Genomic DNA, 19,193 nt, shown 5'->3' with positions numbered 1-19,193 from the left:
ACCGTTCTGCATTAACTGTAATTTTTTATTTCAACATTTGGAACACAAATAAATAATCCTAACATTTAAAACTATATAAATATAAAAATATATACAAAAATAAGACTCATTTTATATCAAAAAGATGTAACAAAGACAAATAGAAACAAATTTGTGTTGATTTGGCACTCGAGCATCAATATATTACCCATCCCCCAACACTGTCAACCAAGAGTCAAGACTAAACCAATTCACCTTGGTGCTGTGCAGACTACATTACCCATCCCCCAACACTGTCAACCAAGAGTCGAGACTAAACCAGTTCACCTTGGTGCTGTGCAGACTACATTACCCATCCCCCAACACTGTCAACCAAGAGTCGAGACTAAACCAATTCACCTTGGTGGTGTGCAGACTACATTACCCATCTCCCAACACTGTCAACCAAGAGTCAAGACTAAACCAGTTCACCTTGGTGTTGTGCAGACTGGTTTTATATTATTCTTAACGATTTCTCACAAACCATAAAAAAATGCAACAATATGTCTGTGAAACTATATATTCACAGTATCATGAATGAATTGTGGTTTATTCGGTAGCATTTCGTAGTGTGACTGATTTTACTAATTGCATTAGTACTGTACAAAGTTAGAGGTGCGCTATTTGATAGATTCCCCCGCTCCACCTACCTCGGGCTTCCAGTGGGGTGACCTGAGGTCAACCAACCCCTGCCCCCCTCCCCATCTCATACTTCTGAGTGGGAGACCTTCCCACTCAGAAGTAGGCAGGCAGTCCCACATGGTCCTACATGGTGACATATCATTGATGTGACGTGCAAATGAGCGATAGAAAACCGATCGTGCATATGTCACCATTCAGAGTGCGGGCGCCCCGTGCCACCCCCGGTAAGATGTCGCCCTGGGCGGCTGCCCATGTCGACTATACCTAAATCCGCCACTGATCCACAGCTAGTCTATTTAAAAAAATAAGCTATTGGTCCTCTGTGGTTAAATTATAGGTCTACTCCTTGAGTAGTATTCTGAATGATTTCATTTCTTTCTGAACAGACAGCAGTGATTCTATAACTTTGTCTCAGCCTCCAGTATTTATGCTGCAGTAGTTTGTGTCGGGGGGCTAGGGTCAGTCTGTTATATCTGGAGTATTTCTCCTGTCTTATCCGGTGTCCTGTGTGAATTTAAGTATGCTCTTTCTAATTCTCTCTTTCTTTCTTTCTCTCTCTCGGAGGACCTGAGCCCTAGGACCATGCCTCAGGACTACCTGGCATGATGACTCCTTGCTGTCCCCAGTCCACCTGGCCGTGCTGCTGCTCCAGTTTCAACTGTTCTGCCTGTGGCTATGGAACCCTGACCTATTCACCGGACGTGCTACCTGTCCCAGACCTGCTGTTTTCAACTCTCTAGAGACAGCAGGAGCGGTAGAGATACTCTTAATGATCGGCTATGAAAAGCCAACTAACATTTACTCCTGAGGTGCTGACCTGTTGCACCCTCGACAACTACTGTGATTATTATTTGACCATGCTGGTCATTTATGAACATTTGAACATCTTGGCATATTATATTTGAACACAGCTATTTAGATCTAGTGGGAAGCCTCCTCATTCCCTTAACTTTCAACCATACAAATATTTAGTGTATCCTACAGTTAAGCCCAAGGTGATCAGAATAAAAGTTTCTCTAATATTGCAATAGACAAACGTTTGGTATTGGACAGTAGGTGGCAGTAAACCATGATAAATAAGTTGGCTATTCAAGACCATTCACTTGTTAGGCTAAGCTAAGTTGGTATCCCTTTTCAATGTATAATGCTGACGTTAATAAATAAGAAAACAAATGTTGAAATGTAAAACATTTTATTTCTGAAGACACTCAGTGCTGCATGCCAAATACAGTGTACGTATTTGCTACTGTGTAGTTATTCACAGAATACAAATAATTTGTAGAAAACAGACAAAATGTCTGAATGGGATTCAAGTTTCAGGTGATAGAATGATCCATAATTGCACAATATTTTACAAAAACAGTCATATATATATATATATACACACACACACACTTATTCACCCAGATTGTGTAAATTCACACACTCATCAACTACGTGGAGCATGCAGACAAACCTAAGAAACTAAACGATATTTACATCCAAACTGAGGAATTCTGAATGATTTCACAATTTTCCTTTTCAAATCGTCACCAAAAAGGGGTTCTGGTCATTCTTATTTTCAGCCACCAGGGAGAGTATGACCCCTGGATGAAAATACTGGTTTATTTACAGGCACACTGTCTGGGCCATATCCCCTTTGCTTGACATGTGCAGAACAGAAACTCAAATTTATAGAAATCTTCCATTGCTTTAAATGGAATATTTGCCCATGAGTAATGCAAGCATAAAGCAAGCTCCTGGGTAGCACTGTATCTCAGTGCTAGAGGTGTCACTACAGACACACTGGTTCGAATCCAGGCTGTATCACAACCGGCCGTGATTGGAAGTCCCATAGGGCGGCGCACAATTGGCCCAGTGTTGTCCGGGGTAGGCCGTCATTGTAAATAAGAAAATGTCCTTAAGCTGACTTGCCTAGTTCAATACATTTTCTTTAAAAGCAAGGAATGTGACTCTCGGATGTAACTGAAGATAAACAAATACAGAAATAGAATGAGTAGAAAGGACATTCACATTCAAGTCAATGGTTGATGGGTGGCATTCTATAGATCTATATGACTAGACTCCTACCTCACAATCCAGCTGGAGGATCTGTACTGCACGTCAAAATATTGCTGTCAAGCTAAATAATAAATACCCTAAAGTTTGTTCGAAGCAGACAAGGCTAATTCACATTGATGCTCCAGGCCAGTGCGTTTGTGAAGGCCCAAGGTGCTCGCCTGTGTTGGAGCAAACTTCTGCAGGTGTAAACAACAACATATCTAGACGCTAGAGCAGTGATGGCTGCAGCTCAGACAGAGGGACAGAGGAAGGGGAGGGAGGCTGGCTGGCTGGCTTTAAGTACCAGTCTGTTTGAGCAACTCCTTGTCACTCATTGTCATGTCAAACATGTTTGGCTTGACAATGACATCACTTGAGTTGTCAAGAGCACAAAATGATCTGGGACCAGGCTTGCTTGTCCTGTACTCCACTGATGGATGGGGGTGGCTGTTTTCGTATAGTGCAGACTGCTCATCGTGTGTCTGTGACCTTCCTCCTCCGTTGTCACTTGTCCCGGAGCAGGTAAAACACCATGGCCTTCAGGTAATGTCCACAGGCACAGGCAGCAGACATCAACCAATGGGAGCGGAAGCTGGGGTCTGTGTTCACCACACACTTTGTGATATCAGCCTGTGAGGGAAGAGAGAGATGACAGCAACTCAGCCTATGAGAGAAGAGAATAAGCACCTCAGATACTAGCCAGCATTATTGAAATATACACTACATGACCAAAAGTATGTGGACACCTGCTCATCTAACATCTCATTCCAAAATCAGGGGCATTAATATGGAGTTGGTCCCCCCTTTTGTTGCTATAACAGCCTCCACTCTTCTGGGAAGGCTTTCCACTAGATGTTGGAACATTGCTGCTATAACAGCCTCTGCTCTTCTGGGAAGGCTTTCCACTAGATGTTGGAACATTGCTGCGGGGGCTTGCTTCCATTCAGCCACAAGAGCATTAGTGAGGTTGAGCACTGATGTTGGGCGATTAGGCCTGGCTCGCAGTCGGCGTTCCAATTCATCCCAAAGGTATTTGATGGGGTTGAGGTCAGGGCTCTGTGCAGGCCAGTCAAGTTCTTCCACACCGATCTCGACAAACCATTTCTGTATGGACCTTCCTTTGTGCACGGGGGATTTGTCATGCTGAAACAGGAAAGGGCTTTCCCCAAACTGTTTCCACAAAGTTGGAAGCACAGAATTGTCTAGAATGTCATTGTACACTGTAGCGTTCAAGATTTCCCGTCACTGGAACTATGGGGCCTAGCACGAACCATGACAAACAAACCCACACCATTATCCCCCCTCCACCAAACTTTGCAGTTGGCACTATGCATTTGGGTAGGTAGCGTTCTCCTGGCATCTGCCAAAACCTAGATTAGTCCGTCGGACTGCCAGATGGTGAAGCGTGATTCATCGCTCCATAGAAAGTGTTTCCACTGCTCCGGAGTCCAATTACAGCGAGTTTTTACACCACTCCAGCTGACTCTTGGCATTGCGCATGGTGATCTTAGGCTTGTGTGCGGCTGCTCGGCTATGGAAACCCATTTCATGAAGCTCCCAACAAACAGTTATTTTGCCGACGTTGCTTCCAGAGGCAGTTTGGAACTCTGTGAGTGTTGCAGCCGAGGACAGACGATTTTTCCACTATGCGCTTTAGCACTCGGCAGTCCCGTTCTGTGAGCTTGAGTGGCCTACCAGTTAGCAGACGAGCCGTTGTTGCTCCTAGACTTTTCCACTTCACAATAACAGCACTTACAGTTTACCGGGGAAGCTCTAGCAGGGCAGAAATGCGACAGACTGACTTGTTGGAAAGGTGGCATCCTATGACGATGCCACGTTGAAAGTCACTGAGCTCTTCAGTAAGGCCACTCTACTGCCAATGATATGGAGACTGCGTGGCTGTGTGCTCGATTTTATACACCTATCAGCAACGGGTGTGGCTGAAATAGCCGAATCCACTAATTTGAAGGGGTGTCCACATACTGCTCTATATATAGTGTAATTTAGTATAGTGTACAAGGGCTAAGTCTCAACTATTGTATACGTTCCCCACACGTCCCATCATGGATTTAACAATGGTTGGCACTCCTACAGCCACTGATTACAGCAATCAATACTGTTCAATCCATGAAGAGGACTAGTGTGGGAGAAGAGTGGAACATTAGTACACAGACCTTTGAGCAGAGGCTGGGCACTGATGATGTCACAAGTCAAAGTTTCAAAAGACAGTGAGGGATTCCCTATATATACACACACACACACACACACACACCAGTCGATTTCCTTTAAAACAGGGTGGAACCCTTTAACAGTTAGTCAGTAACCAATGAATGTCTGATAAATAACATGCGTTAACAGGACTAGATTACATTACAAAATGTGTTTGAGAGATGTTGGTCTCTCTAAATAGGTATTATCCAGAGGTCAGGTTAAAATGTAAAAAAAAAAAAGAAAAAAAGAAACGTTAACACGATCACATTTTTAAAAAATGAGGAAATGCAGCGAGTTAACAACGTCTCAGCCAAACCCAAAACTGTAATCTTAACGACACATATTTCAACATACCGCTTGAAACAAATTGGTCAAAGGTTTTGAACGGCAGTAAAACAGCACAATAATGATTTTAAAAAATATGAGTCATCAAGAACAGGTTGCATCCATGTTGTTTCCAAGTCATTTCAACAACAACAAAAATGGATCTGATGACGTTGAATCCATGTGGACAACTGATTGGATTTGCAACAAGTCATCAACGTAAGGTAATTTCATTTTTTCCCCCCCCCCACCACCTAACTTTTTACCTAAATCCAATGGCAATGGTGAAATGTTATGTTGATTTCACGTCACATTAAATCTCAACCAAATGTAAATCAAAACTAGACGTTAAAAGGAAGTCGGTGGCCACTGGGAGACTACATCCACACAGTTCTACTAGCTAATAGTACAGCCATTTCCTTCTCAATGTTTTTTGGTATGGTTTATATCAGCATCAAACTCCAGGCCACTTCAACATTTTATGATCTTTAATTATCATCTGGCGTGGTCAACTTCCAAATGGGCCATTCCAAGGTTAAGTCCCAAATGGCAACCTATGGGGTCCTGGGTCAAAAGTAGTGCACTATATAGGGGGAATCGGAGTCCATTTGGGAACACAGGCCTGCTTTAGAGGGATTCTTGGTTGACTTTTAAGCTTTGCCAACAGAGCAGAATTCACAGATTTAGGCCGAGTCTCTTTGCCAGGCCTCCTCTCTGCTTTGAGTACCAGTTGAGAACCACGCTTTGCTCTCGAAGGATTTTCATCAGTTGATCTCTAGAGCAAGACTATCTATCTAAATCTATATATGAGACATTTTGGGGGAGTTTCTTAAAGTAGTGGCTGAATTCAACTCAATATCGAGACGTTGGCTTTTAGAAATAGCCGTTACAGACACCTCATGCTTTGAGGACAAAGCCTTGAGTTATTCAAAGTCAATGTGCAAGACACCCTTGTACCATGTACAGAACAGGGAGTTGTGTTTCGCAGTCATGATTGTATTGTGTTCAGGCTCTTGTTTACCTCAGTTTTATTGAGCTAGTCTCTCAGTAGACACCTTGAGTGACATGTTCAGGACACACCCGATAGGTGGGTATGGAAGACCATGACCTATGACCTGCAGGCAGTCTGAATTCAAATATGTACAACATAGGGAAAGGCATACAGGCATCACAGTCGTGCAACATGGGAGTCGGCACTAATCTCACGTGGACAGACTAACGTCAACAGGAAATGGTACCAAAAGATGCTCAATCGATCATCTGACTAAATTACACAAGATGTTAGTTCTGGGTTATCTGAGACACGGGCTTACTGTATGCACACTTCTGTGATTAAATAGCCTACGTCCGTGATCAACACAGCCTTTCCTAAATAAAGGCGGGTCGGATGTAGCAGGGCTTGAAAACTATTACGGAATACAAAAGGGAAACCCAGCCGCGAGCTGCCCAATGACGCAAGTCTATCAGATGAGCTAAATGCCTTCTATGCTCATTTCAAGGCAAGCAACACTGAACCATGTGTGAGAGCACCAGCTGTTCCGGACGACTGTGTGATCACGCTCTTCATAGCTGATGTGACATGTACTCAAAGCACGTGCTGACCATTCTGGCAAGTGTCTTCACTTACGACGCCTCTTCTCCCTCAGGAGGCTGAAAAGATTTGGCATGGGCCCTCAGATCCTCAAAAAGTTCTACAGCTGCACCATTGAGAGCATCTTGACTGGCTACATCACCGATTGGTATGGCAACTGCTAGGCATCGGACCACAAGGCACTACAGAGGGTAGCGCGTACAGCCCAGTACATCACTGGGGCAGAACTCCCTGCCATCCAGGACCTCTATACCAGGTGGTATCAGAGGAAGGCCCTAAACATTGTCAAAAGACTCCAGCCACCATAGACTGTTCTCTCTGCTACCACAGGGCAAGTGGTACCAGAGCGCCAAGTCTGGGACCAAAAGGCCTGAACATCTTCGACCCCGAAGTCATAAGACTGCTGAGTCTACCCATATGCGTACTGTCAAATTGCAGTTGTCTGAAGTGTTTTCTCCCATTCTAGTAATTGTATGTCTATCGGTAAAACTAGGGCGCGGTGAGCATAGAAATAGTCTATAAAAAGGGCATGGAACCTCTAACGTTCTATAGATTCTACTGTATTCTTTCTGTTTTCTATACTAGTGTTCCTCTTACCCATCCTCCTCTCCTCTTCAACCAGGAGACCAGGCTCTTGAGGACAAACTCCCCCATGCAGTCTACGATGGTGTGGACCATGGCAGGGTGACCGTGCCTCACGCAGTCCACCGCCAGGGCACCGGCTACCGCATACAGGGATACCACCTTCCCCCATGTTATACCTGAGGAGAGATGCAGACAGAGACTCAGACACTAGAACCTCCAGAATCAAACACCAGGGATACCACCTTCCCCCATGTTATACCTGAGGAGAGATGCAGACAGAGACTCAGACACTAGAACCTCCAGAATCAAACACCAGGGATACCACCTTCCCCCATGTTATACCTGAGGAGAGATGCAGACAGAGACTCAGACACTAGAACCTCCAGAATCAAACACCAGGGATACCACCTTCCCCCATGTTATACCTGAGGAGAGATGCAGACAGAGACTCAGACACTAGAACCTCCAGAATCAAACACCAGGGATACCACCTTCCCCCATGTTATACCTGAGGAGAGATGCAGACAGAGACTCAGACACTAGAACCTCCAGAATCAAACACCAGGGATACCACCTTCCCCCATGTTATACCTGAGGAGAGATGCAGACAGAGACTCAGACACTAGAACCTCCAGAATCAAACACCCCGGGATACACCCTTTCACACACACATTCCAATAATCTTAGCAGTGTCCAATGTACATTTATTTATTTACCCATTTCAGCTTATTACAAAAAAAAAGATAATGTAAAAAATCGTTACTTCTGACTGGATAGCAAATACATGAGATCATCGTTTGGGTTTTACATGATCGTGCTGCCTGAAGGGAGGGAGGGAGGGAGGCTGACTGACTGACTGACTGACTGACTGACTGACTGACTGACTGACTGACTGACTGACTGACTGACTGACTGACTGACTGTGGGAGCCGAGTGCGTTTGAGGAGCTGACTGCATCTCTGCATCTCTGCCAGGAACTCCTTTTAGTGCAGGGAGACAGAGAAAGACATAACTAGATGTAGCCTCCAGCCATTCAGTCGACATGCCCATCCGCCAAACAACAATACATCATAAAGGCAGTCTGAAACTGGTATATTATTCTTTATTAGCTCAGACAGCAGATGTTTAGCAAACTTTGAAGCGCTTGTTTTTCAGTCAGGATTGTAACTAGTACGCTACCATTTATGGTAATGCGTTCAGACTATGGAGGACAATGAATAGCCCTACATTGAAATTGTTGCACAGACTCATTCCTTTGTAGAAATCAGCTCCTTTCACTTCTAAGTATCATAGGAGGGATTTACCACCACTTTGGAATCCAGACAGATATTTCTAGGGATTGAATATGTAAAATAATCAACTGACAACATAATGGACTGTGTGTAATGTAAGGTTTTAAGTCCAAGGTCATGGATACAACGGTCGTTCCCTGACAGAATGGGATCATGTTAATTAACACAACTAGACATTGGTTAGTCTCTTATGACAGACTAACTATGGACCAAACAACTCAAAAATACATTTTAAAAAGCCATTTAAACAAATGCTTTTATTCAAACTTCAGTTTGGCTGAAGCAGAGATCAAAACACGTGTGTGCTCGCATACTCCCTTAAAAAGACCTTAACTTGAAAAACGAGAAAAGTAGTACTGTTTGTCCATTTTGAGACACTGTAGCCAGTGTACACTTCAACAAAAGTCAGATTTAATATAAGATACACTACTACATACTACAAAAGTATGTGGACACCTGCTCGTCGAACATCTCATTCCAAATAATGAGCATTAATATGGAGTTGGTCCCCCCTTTTGTTGCTATAACAGCCTCCACTCTTCTGGGAAGGCTTTCCACTAGATGTTGGAACATTGCTGCTATAACAGCCTCCACTCTTCTGGGAAGGCTTTCCACTAGATGTTGGAACATTGCTGCGGGGACTTGCTTCCATTCAGCCACAAGCGCATTAGTGAGGTCGGGCACTGATGTTGGGCGATTAGGCCTGGCTTGCAGTCGGCATTCCAATTCATCCCAAAGGTGTTTGGTGGGGTTGAGGTCAGGACTCTGTGCAGGCCAGTCAAGTTTGTCCACAACGATCTCGACAAACCATTTCTGTATGGACCTTGCTTTGTGAAAGTTGGAAGCACAGAATCGTCTAGAATGTCATTGTATGCTGTAGCGTTAAGATTTCCCTTCACTGGAACTAAGGAGCCCGAACCATGAAAAACAGGCCCAGACCATTATTCCTCTTCCACCAAACTTTACAGTTGACACTATGGTAGCGTTCTCCTGGCATCTGCCAACCCCAGAGTCACAGTCTCTACTCTACAGGCGACATGGCAGAGTCGTAGTCTCTACTCTACAGGCTCCGTGGCAGAGTCGTAGTCTCTACTCTACAGGCTCCGTGGCAGAGTCGTAGTCTCTACTCTACAGGCGCCGTGGCAGAGTCGTAGTCTCTACTCTACAGGCGACGTGGCAGAGTCGTAGTCTCTACTCTACAGGCGACGTGGCAGAGTCGTAGTCTCTACTCTACAGACTCCGTGGCAGAGTCGTAGTCTCTACTCTACAGACTCCGTGGCAGAGTCGTAGTCTCTACTCTACAGACTCCGTGGCAGAGTCGTAGTCTCTACTCTACAGGCGACGTGGCAGAGTCGTAGTCTCTACTCTACAGGCGACGTGGCAGAGTCGTAGTCTCTACTCTACAGGCTCCGTGGCAGAGTCGTAGTCTCTACTCTACAGGCTCCGTGGCAGAGTCGTAGTCTCTACTCTACAGGCTCCGTGGCAGAGTCGTAGTCTCTACTCTACAGGCTCCGTGGCAGAGTCGTAGTCTCTACTCTACAGGCTCCGTGGCAGAGTCGTAGTCTCTACTCTACAGGCTCCGTGGCAGAGTCGTAGTCTCTACTCTACAGGCTCCGTGGCAGAGTCGTAGTCTCTACTCTACAGGCTCCGTGGCAGAGTCGTAGTCTCTACTCTACAGGCTCCGTGGCAGAGTCGTAGTCTCTACTCTACAGGCTCCGTGGCAGAGTCGTAGTCTCTACTCTACAGGCTCCGTGGCAGAGTCGTAGTCTCTACTCTACAGGCTCCGTGGCAGAGTCGTAGTCTCTACTCTACAGGCTCCGTGGCAGAGTCGTAGTCTCTACTCTACAGGCTCCGTGGCAGAGTCGTAGTCTCTACTCTACAGGCTCCGTGGCAGAGTCGTAGTCTCTACTCTACAGGCTCCGTGGCAGAGTCGTAGTCTCTACTCTACAGGCTCCGTGGCAGAGTCGTAGTCTCTACTCTACAGGCTCCGTGGCAGAGTCGTAGTCTCTACTCTACAGGCTCCGTGGCAGAGTCGTAGTCTCTACTCTACAGGCTCCGTGGCAGAGTCGTAGTCTCTACTCTACAGGCTCCGTGGCAGAGTCGTAGTCTCTACTCTACAGGCTCCGTGGCAGAGTCGTAGTCTCTACTCTACAGGCTCCGTGGCAGAGTCGTAGTCTCTACTCTACAGGCTCCGTGGCAGAGTCGTAGTCTCTACTCTACAGGCTCCGTGGCAGAGTCGTAGTCTCTACTCTACAGGCTCCGTGGCAGAGTCGTAGTCTCTACTCTACAGGCGCCGTGGCAGAGTCGTAGTCTCTACAGGCTCCATGGCAGAGTCGTAGTCTCTACAGGCTCCATGGCAGAGTCGTAGTCTCTACAGGCTCCATGGCAGAGTCGTAGTCTCTACTCTACAGGCTCCGTGGCAGAGTCGTAGTCTCTACAGGCGCCATGGCAGAGTCGTAGTCTCTACAGGCTCCGTGGCAGAGTCGTAGTCTCTACAGGCTCCGTGGCAGAGTCGTAGTCTCTACAGGCTCCGTGGCAGAGTCGTAGTCTCTACAGGCTCCATGGCAGAGTCGTAGTCTCTACAGGCTCCATGGCAGAGTTGTAGTCTCTACAGGCTCCATGGCAGAGTCGTAGTCTCTACTCTACAGGCTCCATGGCAGAGTCGTAGTCTCTACAGGTTCACGGTGCCCAGAGTGCTATACTGTACAGTCCCCTGAAGCACTAAGAGACAGCCAAGACCTGAATGTGTACAAAAATGTCAGAAAATGTCTATTTTTACCTTTCCCACAGAACTATGCTTGGCCCCTGCCAGTAAATCACTTTAAAAAGAGACCCGTAAAGAGCGGTAACACACCATACTGAGAGCTGGTCTGTGTCCCAAAAAGGCACCCTATTCCCTATATAGTGCACTACTTTCTAGTGCACTATAAAGGGAATAGGGTTCCATTCTGGACACATCCCTGGTCTCTGTTACCTCTGTTGACGTTCTTCTTCAAAGTCAGTTGAAACTTGTTCTCCCTGACGTTACATATCTTCATTGCGTTTCATTGATAATGAATCCACTAGTTCCTCTTTTTTTTTATACAACACGCTGCTAATAATTTCCCCCAGCATCCTCTGTGATTCATTACTTCCCCCCCCCCCCCATGAATATTCTTGATAATATTTGCCACAATACAAGAAAGAACTCTGTACCAACATTGGCATCATGTAACATCCCAGACACATTATAACCAGCTGTCCATACATTTCAGGGATTTTCATACTACTAAGATGAACCGAGCCAAGCTGGCCTGGTTCTGAATCCACCATAGATAGTAGCTGGAACCATGCTGCTGAAAATATATCTGAGTCAGCACAGTTTGGTTAGGGTCGGCAAGATCATGTAGCGGGTCTGTTTGCCCCAGGCTGGTTGTCAGAGAGAGAGAGATCTTGTCCCACTGGTGTAGTAGTGAATAGTTATTGACCTACCGGTGGAGAAGATCTCTGCAGCCACAGCCAGGAAGGCATCAGACACCACGCTCTCAGACGCAACGGTGATGTTCAGCTGACGAGCTACGTTACGGTAGATGTTGGGCCGCAGGTACTCCAACTCATCACCTAGGGAACAGAACAGGTAGTGAGCCAATCAGGTACTCCAACTCATCACCTAGGGAACAGAACAGGTAGTGAGCCAACCAGGTACTCCAACTCATCACCTAGGGAACAGAACAGGTAGTGAGCCAATCAGGTACTCCAACTCATCACCTAGGGAACAGAACAGGTAGTGAGCCAATCAGGTACTCCAACTCATCACCTAGGGAACAGAACAGGTAGTGAGCCAATCAGGTACTCCAACTCATCACCTAGGGAACAGAACAGGTAGTGAGCCAATCAGGTACTCCAACTCATCACCTAGGGAACAGAACAGGTAGTGAGCCAATCAGGTACTCCAACTCATCACCTAGGGAACAGAACAGGTAGTGAGCCAACCAGGTACTCCAACTCATCACCTAGGGAACAGAACAGGTAGTGAGCCAACCAGGTACTCCAACTCATCACCTAGGGAACAGAACAGGTAGTGAGCCAACCAGGTACTCCAACTCATCACCTAGGGAACAGAACAGGTAGTGAGCCAACCAGGTACTCCAACTCATCACCTAGGGAACAGAACAGGTAGTGAGCCAATCAGGTACTCCAACTCATCACCTAGGGAACAGAACAGGTAGTGAGCCAACCAGGTACTCCAACTCATCACCTAGGGAACAGAACAGGTAGTGAGCCAACCAGGTACTCCAACTCATCACCTAGGGAACAGAACAGGTAGTGAGCCAACCAGGTACTCCAACTCATCACCTAGGGAACAGAACAGGTAGTGAGCCAACCAGGTACTCCAACTCATCACCTAGGGAACAGAACAGGTAGTGAGCCAACCAGGTACTCCAACTCATCACCTAGGGAACAGAACAGGTAGTGAGCCAACCAGGTACTCCAACTCATCACCTAGGGAACAGAACAGGTAGTGAGCCAACCAGGTACTCCAACTCATCACCTAGGGAACAGAACAGGTAGTGAGCCAACCAGGTACTCCAACTCATCACCTAGGGAACAGAACAGGTAGTGAGCCAACCAGGTACTCCAACTCATCACCTAGGGAACAGAACAGGTAGTGAGCCAACCAGGTACTCCAACTCATCACCTAGGGAACCACAGAACAGGTAGTGAGCCAGTGAGGGGGTTTGGTTTCCCAGCTTGGTCAGAGATATGTTTGTGCTGTATACAGGCACAGATAAGGTTCTACGTGTGCAGAGCACACGCCCCTTTGCCCTTCCAGTCTCCAAAGTGCCCTTCTGGGTGGTGGTATAATCCCCCCCAAAAATGTTTTATTTATTATGTATACATGTTTTTGTCATCTTTGTTCGGAACCCACTGCCCGCAAGTCGTTGTCAAATTCGCACCCCCATCCCATCCGCTGGTTGCGCCTGTTGATCTGCCCTGTACAGAGGTTGCGTGTGTCCGGTTGCACCTGTTTCCCCAGTCTGCCATGTACAGCGCACCCGGTATCCAAACATGTATAGTTTGAGAGATGCGGTCACCGGTCGAGTTTGTGTGTGTGTGAGTGTGTGTGTGTGTGTGTGTGTGTGTGTGTAGCTAGCTACCTACACTATGCCCGAAATAGCTCCACCATTTTCTAGTTGCTAAAATTCTAATAGTTCCCCTAATTTCAGTTTATGTGACAAAACAAACAAGAGAATCAATGTAGAATCTAAAACCGCTGTGAAATATATTTCTTAGAACCCCCCAAAAAATATTGTATTTTACAGCTGTTTGAAACATAGAACAAATCTACCGCATTTTAGACTTGCTTTCAATGAGAACGACAGATCTATAACTAAAATGTCTACGTGCCCAAAAAAAAGGTCAGGTCGCCCAAAAAGTTACATAATTGCAGGTTTAAAATATCAACACTGCCACAGCAGCATAACATTTGATTAACACTTGCTAAAGCCTATATCATCCATATTGGGTCTGGTGGATTGATACGTGCAGCAGATAAGAGGAGCGAAGCATCGATGACTCTCCGACCCAACTTCATCCCTTTTTCAGGTCGGTTGTTTTCAGTGTTTCAGGGCAGCAGCAACAACACAGGTAAGCCTAGTCTACATTCAAGCTAACCACCTATACTAACATCGACACAAGCCACGAGTCAACCAGCCATATATCATGAGTTAGATTAGGAAGTTATTATTTGATAGGAGCATTTGGACTACTGTTTAGTAGTGTTAATTGAATTTTGTGACGATATTTCTTAATTTCTTTCTGGATTACGTTGTGTATTGTTTTGTATTGCTAGGTTCTTACTGCACTGTTGGAACACAAGCATTTTTGCTACACCTGCAATAGCATCTGTGTACACACACACACACAAAAAAACGGCTAAATCACAAACCAGTAAAACAAATGGAGCTAGCTAACTAGCAGATTTACATCAATAATCAGCTGATAGCCCACCTTTGACCCCCCCAATGTCAATCATGTGCTTAGGAGGCACTGTCGCTAGCTAGCTTACAATTTGCGGGCCTTTTTCATTTTGAGCACCTGCTCTATGCAAGGTCTGTGCACAGCCCTGGCCTGTATAACCCCATAGAATTAGGAATTAGAATACGACATTTACTTAATCTATATGTCTAGGCCACTCCTATGGTCATTGTTTACCATTCTCGCTTCATACTCGTCGCCAAACTGGTTCCAGGTCATCTACAAGACCCTGCTAGGTAAAGTCCCGCCTCATCTCAGCTCACTGGTCACCATTGCAGCACCCACCCGTAGCACGCGCTCCAGCAGGTATATTTCACTGGTCACCCCCAGGGCCAATTCCTCCTTTGGCCGCCTCTCCTTCCAGTTCTCTGCTGCCAATGACTGGAACGAACTGCAAAAATCTCTGAAACTGGAAACACTTCTCCCTCACCAGCTTTAAGCACCAGCTGTCAGAGCACCTCACAGATCACTGCACATAGCCCATCTATAAATAGCCCAATCAATTACTACATCCCCTACTGTATTTATTTATTTATTTTGCTCCCTTGCACCCCAGTATTTCTCCTTTGCACATTCACCTACTGCAAATTTACAATTCCAGTGTTTTTAATTGCTATATTGTATTTACCTCGCCACCGTGGCCTTTTTATTGCCTTTACCTCCCTTATCTCACCTCATTTGCTCACATTGTATATAGACTTGTTTTTCTACTGTATGTTTGTTTTACTCCATGTGTAACTCTGTGTTGTTGTATGTGTCAAACTGCTTTGCTTTATCTTGGCCAGGTCTCAGTTGTAAATGAGAACTTGTTCTCAACTAGCCTACCTGGTTAAATAAAAGGTCAAATAAAATATATAAAAAAGTGGACAAGACAGCACAGATCTGAGACCAGGCTAGTGACTTCCCTGTTCACTAGTGCTGCAGGTACTATCTCAGGCATCACATCTTTGAATAACCTCCCTTTACTCTCTGGTATCATTTCTGCTATTAGCTGAATGTCAGGAGCCTCTGACCCTCAGGCACCCTATTCCCTATTTAGTGCACTACTAAACAGACCAGGGCTCTGGTCAAAAGTAGTGCACTAAACAGACCATGGCTCTGATCAAAAGTAGTGCACTAAACAGACCAGGGCTCTGGTCAAAAGTAGTGCACTAAAAACAAGGAATAGTGTGCCATTTGGTACACAGGCATGGCTAATATCTTGTCCATGGTTATGTATTTATTTAAAGGTATTATCCGTTGCTAAGTAACAGGATGTTCATGTGATGCACTGTGCCGGCTTCAGACAGTGATTCATCAGTGTCTCTATCTTCCAGGAGACCGTACTCTTCTCTTTCTCAAAATAATACAGAGCAGGAGGGGGGGGGGGGGGGGGGGGGTAATAGGCTACAGAGGGAAGGTTTTGTAACGTACTCTTCTCTTTCTCAAAATAATACAGAGGAGGGGGGGGGGGGGGTAATAGGCTACAGAGGGAAGGTTTTGTACAATCCAACACTGAGTAGCCTAGGTAACCTCCACAAACACATGACATCAGTTGGATGAGAGGAGTCTGAACAGAGAGCAAAATTCCAACATCAAGCTAATGTGACCAAGTAGGCTTGGATACTAGCTGGATCTATAAACTGAAGCTATAATATAAAGAAATAACATACTATTTGGACATTGTAGACAATCGATTACCATGTGCTTTCTAAAAATGGTCTTACAGGATATGCTGCTGAATATAGCCCCAATAGGAGGACAGCCTGTCATTCACACAGACACTAGCCCACCAATGTACACACATTGCGCACTGATGCCCTCTTACCTAACCACATGAGGACAGAGGATACCTCTCCAAGCATCCCACCAGATGCTGACAGCTGATGCTCGGGTTTGGACCACCCTATCCCGGTTCGGTTCAGCCTGGAATGGATGTAGTCCCTGCATAGAGCCTTGGCCTGTGACACCAGCTCCTTGTCTGTGGGGGAGCGGTCAAATACTTCCATCACTTCAGCCGCGAATACTGAGGAGCGACGCAACATCTCCATACCCCAGTTCCACAGCAGCAGTTAATCACAAACAACCCGCCTGGCGCTGGCCCTGATCCACCGCAATCTTCAACCTCGGTCGCCGTTGTATGGTCCTCTTTGTCACCAGAATGCTACCTCTTACTCCCCTCCCTCGGACTGAGGGCGTTTCGAAGAGAATCTGCCTGTTTGGAAAAAGGGGAATTATTTAATTGATTTTCAGTAGCGCAGAATTTAAAGTAGTTTATTCGGTCACCGTCAAACAAAATATAGGTGCCCATAGGCTCCCATAATGCCATCCGTTCGCAGTTTGACAAACTCAGCTTCCTTGAGTTAATGGCGAGATTTACAAGCATTTCGCTACACTCGCAATAACATCTGCTAACCATGTGTATGTGACCAATAACATTTGATTTGAACTACCCATTGTAACTACACAGAAATCTCTGTACATTTTGTCAGCTGTATTTGATTATGATGATAGTTTACCATTGTAAAGTGAGCAGGTTATTGCAGGAGTCTGCCAATTAAAATGTCTTTCGTTACAATATCCATTAAAATATAACGTAAATATAATATGCTACTGTACACAGAGAAGCAAATGTCCAAATACCTTTCGATTCCAGTCGTGTAGTCTACAGGCGCACGGTCTTCGCCGTCGGGATTATGGGCTACAGGATATCCACATCTACCACTTGGTCATTACGCATATATTAAAACAGTTAATTCTCTGTTCAAAATAAAAACTGCTGTGAAGTCTTCATGGCGTCAGTTCCTTATCGATACTCCGAACGCTTTCTTGAACATTGATTTATACTGTTTGGCACAGCCAGGGTTGGTAGCTGAGAAGCGCGCCCCCACACTCGAGCAAAGTTTCCTTCTATGGACCCGTTTGGATATAAAAGGCAGGGATAAGGATACATTATCTACATATGCCCCGCCCATCCCATAGTAGCAGATTTCTAAGGAAATCTCTTTGATGTTTTTTAATTTTTTTTAATTTAGTTTAACCTTTATTTAACTAGGCAAGTCGGGTAGGGGTGTAGCAGACAAAGGAATGTGTTTTCTATCTTGTAACAAACAAGATATTGCAATATTGTGTTGTCCAAAACTCCACAAGGCTATTGTATTAATACATAATTATGATAATCAAGCCTATTGTATTAATACATAATCATGATAATCATCATTATCCAACAACATCTTCTCTAGGATGATGCCCCGATACTTCTAGCCTATCTACTTCTATATTAAAAAAAATCTCCCTCCAAAAGTGAACAGCAAGTGTTGCTAGAATCTTTCTCGATTTACGTGAACATACTTTTGTAAATACTAAACACAACCGGGATGTATTGTCTTTTCCCAATATACAAATATAACATATTAGATCTTTATAAAACACTCACACATACAAACTCCAACCCTGGTTCGTCAAATGATATCCTTCCGAAAAGTCATTACTGTGCCTTAGCTCACCATGCCATGCCCTGTATTTATTGTAGAGCAGCAGTTTATCCGAAACTCACTGGAAGAACTGGAGCCTACACTTTCAGTTCCCTTATTACTCAATGTTTGTGTTCCAAAATGTACCAGGACTCTAGCTCAAACAATATGGCCACTAGGAGCCAATGAGCTTGAATGAATGGGTTTTCATGACCAACAGCATCACCGTGCGACAAAACGGAAACAATATTTTACAGGTTAGCTAGACTCGTATCCCTGAGCATGTGTGCCAAATTTCATCGCACAGAGTCAAACAGATCAAGAGATGTAAACATGTGCACGTTATAGCGCCACCGTGTGGTCGATCTGAATGTGCTCACATATGTTGAGTCTTCAGTGGTTGGAACATGTGTACCAAGTTTTGTAACAATTAGAATATCCGTGACTGATTTATATGCATTTATGTGCCAGACCACGCCCACGAGAATGCTTATTGGCCAATAGCGTCCATGTTGTTTTAGATACTAGTCTGGAAAATGTTGCGTTGGGAGAATTTTGTCCATAGATGCCACATATCAAGTTTGGTGCAGATCGGTCATTCAGTGCCAGAGGAGTAGCGTTTGAAGTGTTTTTCCCCAAAACTCAAAAAATGGTGAAAGATCCATCATGGCAGATCTTATGGGTCCTTGAGGTAAATGTGTTCCTTGTGAGGAGAAGTGACCTACGTACTGAATTTCATGACTCTAGATCAAACAGGGTGAGGGGTGTGATCTTTCAAAGATTGCATTTTCAATTGCTTGTTATAGCACCACCATAAGAGGGTGTTGGCCCTCTTTTTCTTTTACCATCATGACAAGTTGCACCTTAGGCATTACCTTCTCTCTGGAATTTGCATTTTAATATTACCTTACAGAATAACAATAAATCAAAGTTTATTTGTCACCTGCGCCGAATACAATTCAGTGAAATGCTTACTTACAGGCTCTAATCAACAGTGCAATTAAGTAAACAAAAAAAAAA

At 45.0% G+C, this 19,193-nt stretch overlaps 1 protein-coding gene across 1 annotated transcript; it reads right to left on the bottom strand.

Moving 5' to 3' along the window:
* Positions 1–1,835: 1,835 nt before the first annotated feature.
* Positions 1,836–17,587, bottom strand: boka (BCL2 family apoptosis regulator BOK a). Its single transcript, XM_039003017.1, has 5 exons — positions 17,344–17,587; positions 16,529–16,915; positions 12,175–12,303; positions 7,424–7,587; positions 1,836–3,330 (listed from the first exon to the last, which is right to left on the bottom strand). Exons 2-5 carry the CDS (start codon positions 16,749–16,751, stop codon positions 3,205–3,207), a joined length of 642 nt encoding a protein of 213 aa, XP_038858945.1. The 5' UTR covers positions 16,752–16,915; positions 17,344–17,587; the 3' UTR covers positions 1,836–3,204.
* Positions 17,588–19,193: the final 1,606 nt, after the last annotated feature.

Source organism: Salvelinus namaycush, chromosome 10 (assembly GCF_016432855.1).
Source record: "Salvelinus namaycush isolate Seneca chromosome 10, SaNama_1.0, whole genome shotgun sequence".
NCBI classification, from domain to species: Eukaryota; Metazoa; Chordata; class Actinopteri; order Salmoniformes; family Salmonidae; genus Salvelinus; species Salvelinus namaycush.
Note: the sequence above shows the minus strand (reverse complement) of the source record. Positions and strands in the feature narration are given on the sequence as shown.

Coding starts and splice junctions, on each gene's coding strand:
- boka (XM_039003017.1), bottom strand. CDS start 16,751: ATGGAGATGTTGCGTCGCTCCTCAGTATTCGCGGCTGAAGTGATGGAA. Junction 12,304..16,528: donor CTCTGTCCTCATGTGGTTAG/GTAAGAGGGCAT, acceptor TCTGTTCCCTAG/GTGATGAGTTGGAGTACCTG. Junction 7,588..12,174: donor TGCAGAGATCTTCTCCACCG/GTAGGTCAATAA, acceptor ATCTCTCCTCAG/GTATAACATGGGGGAAGGTG.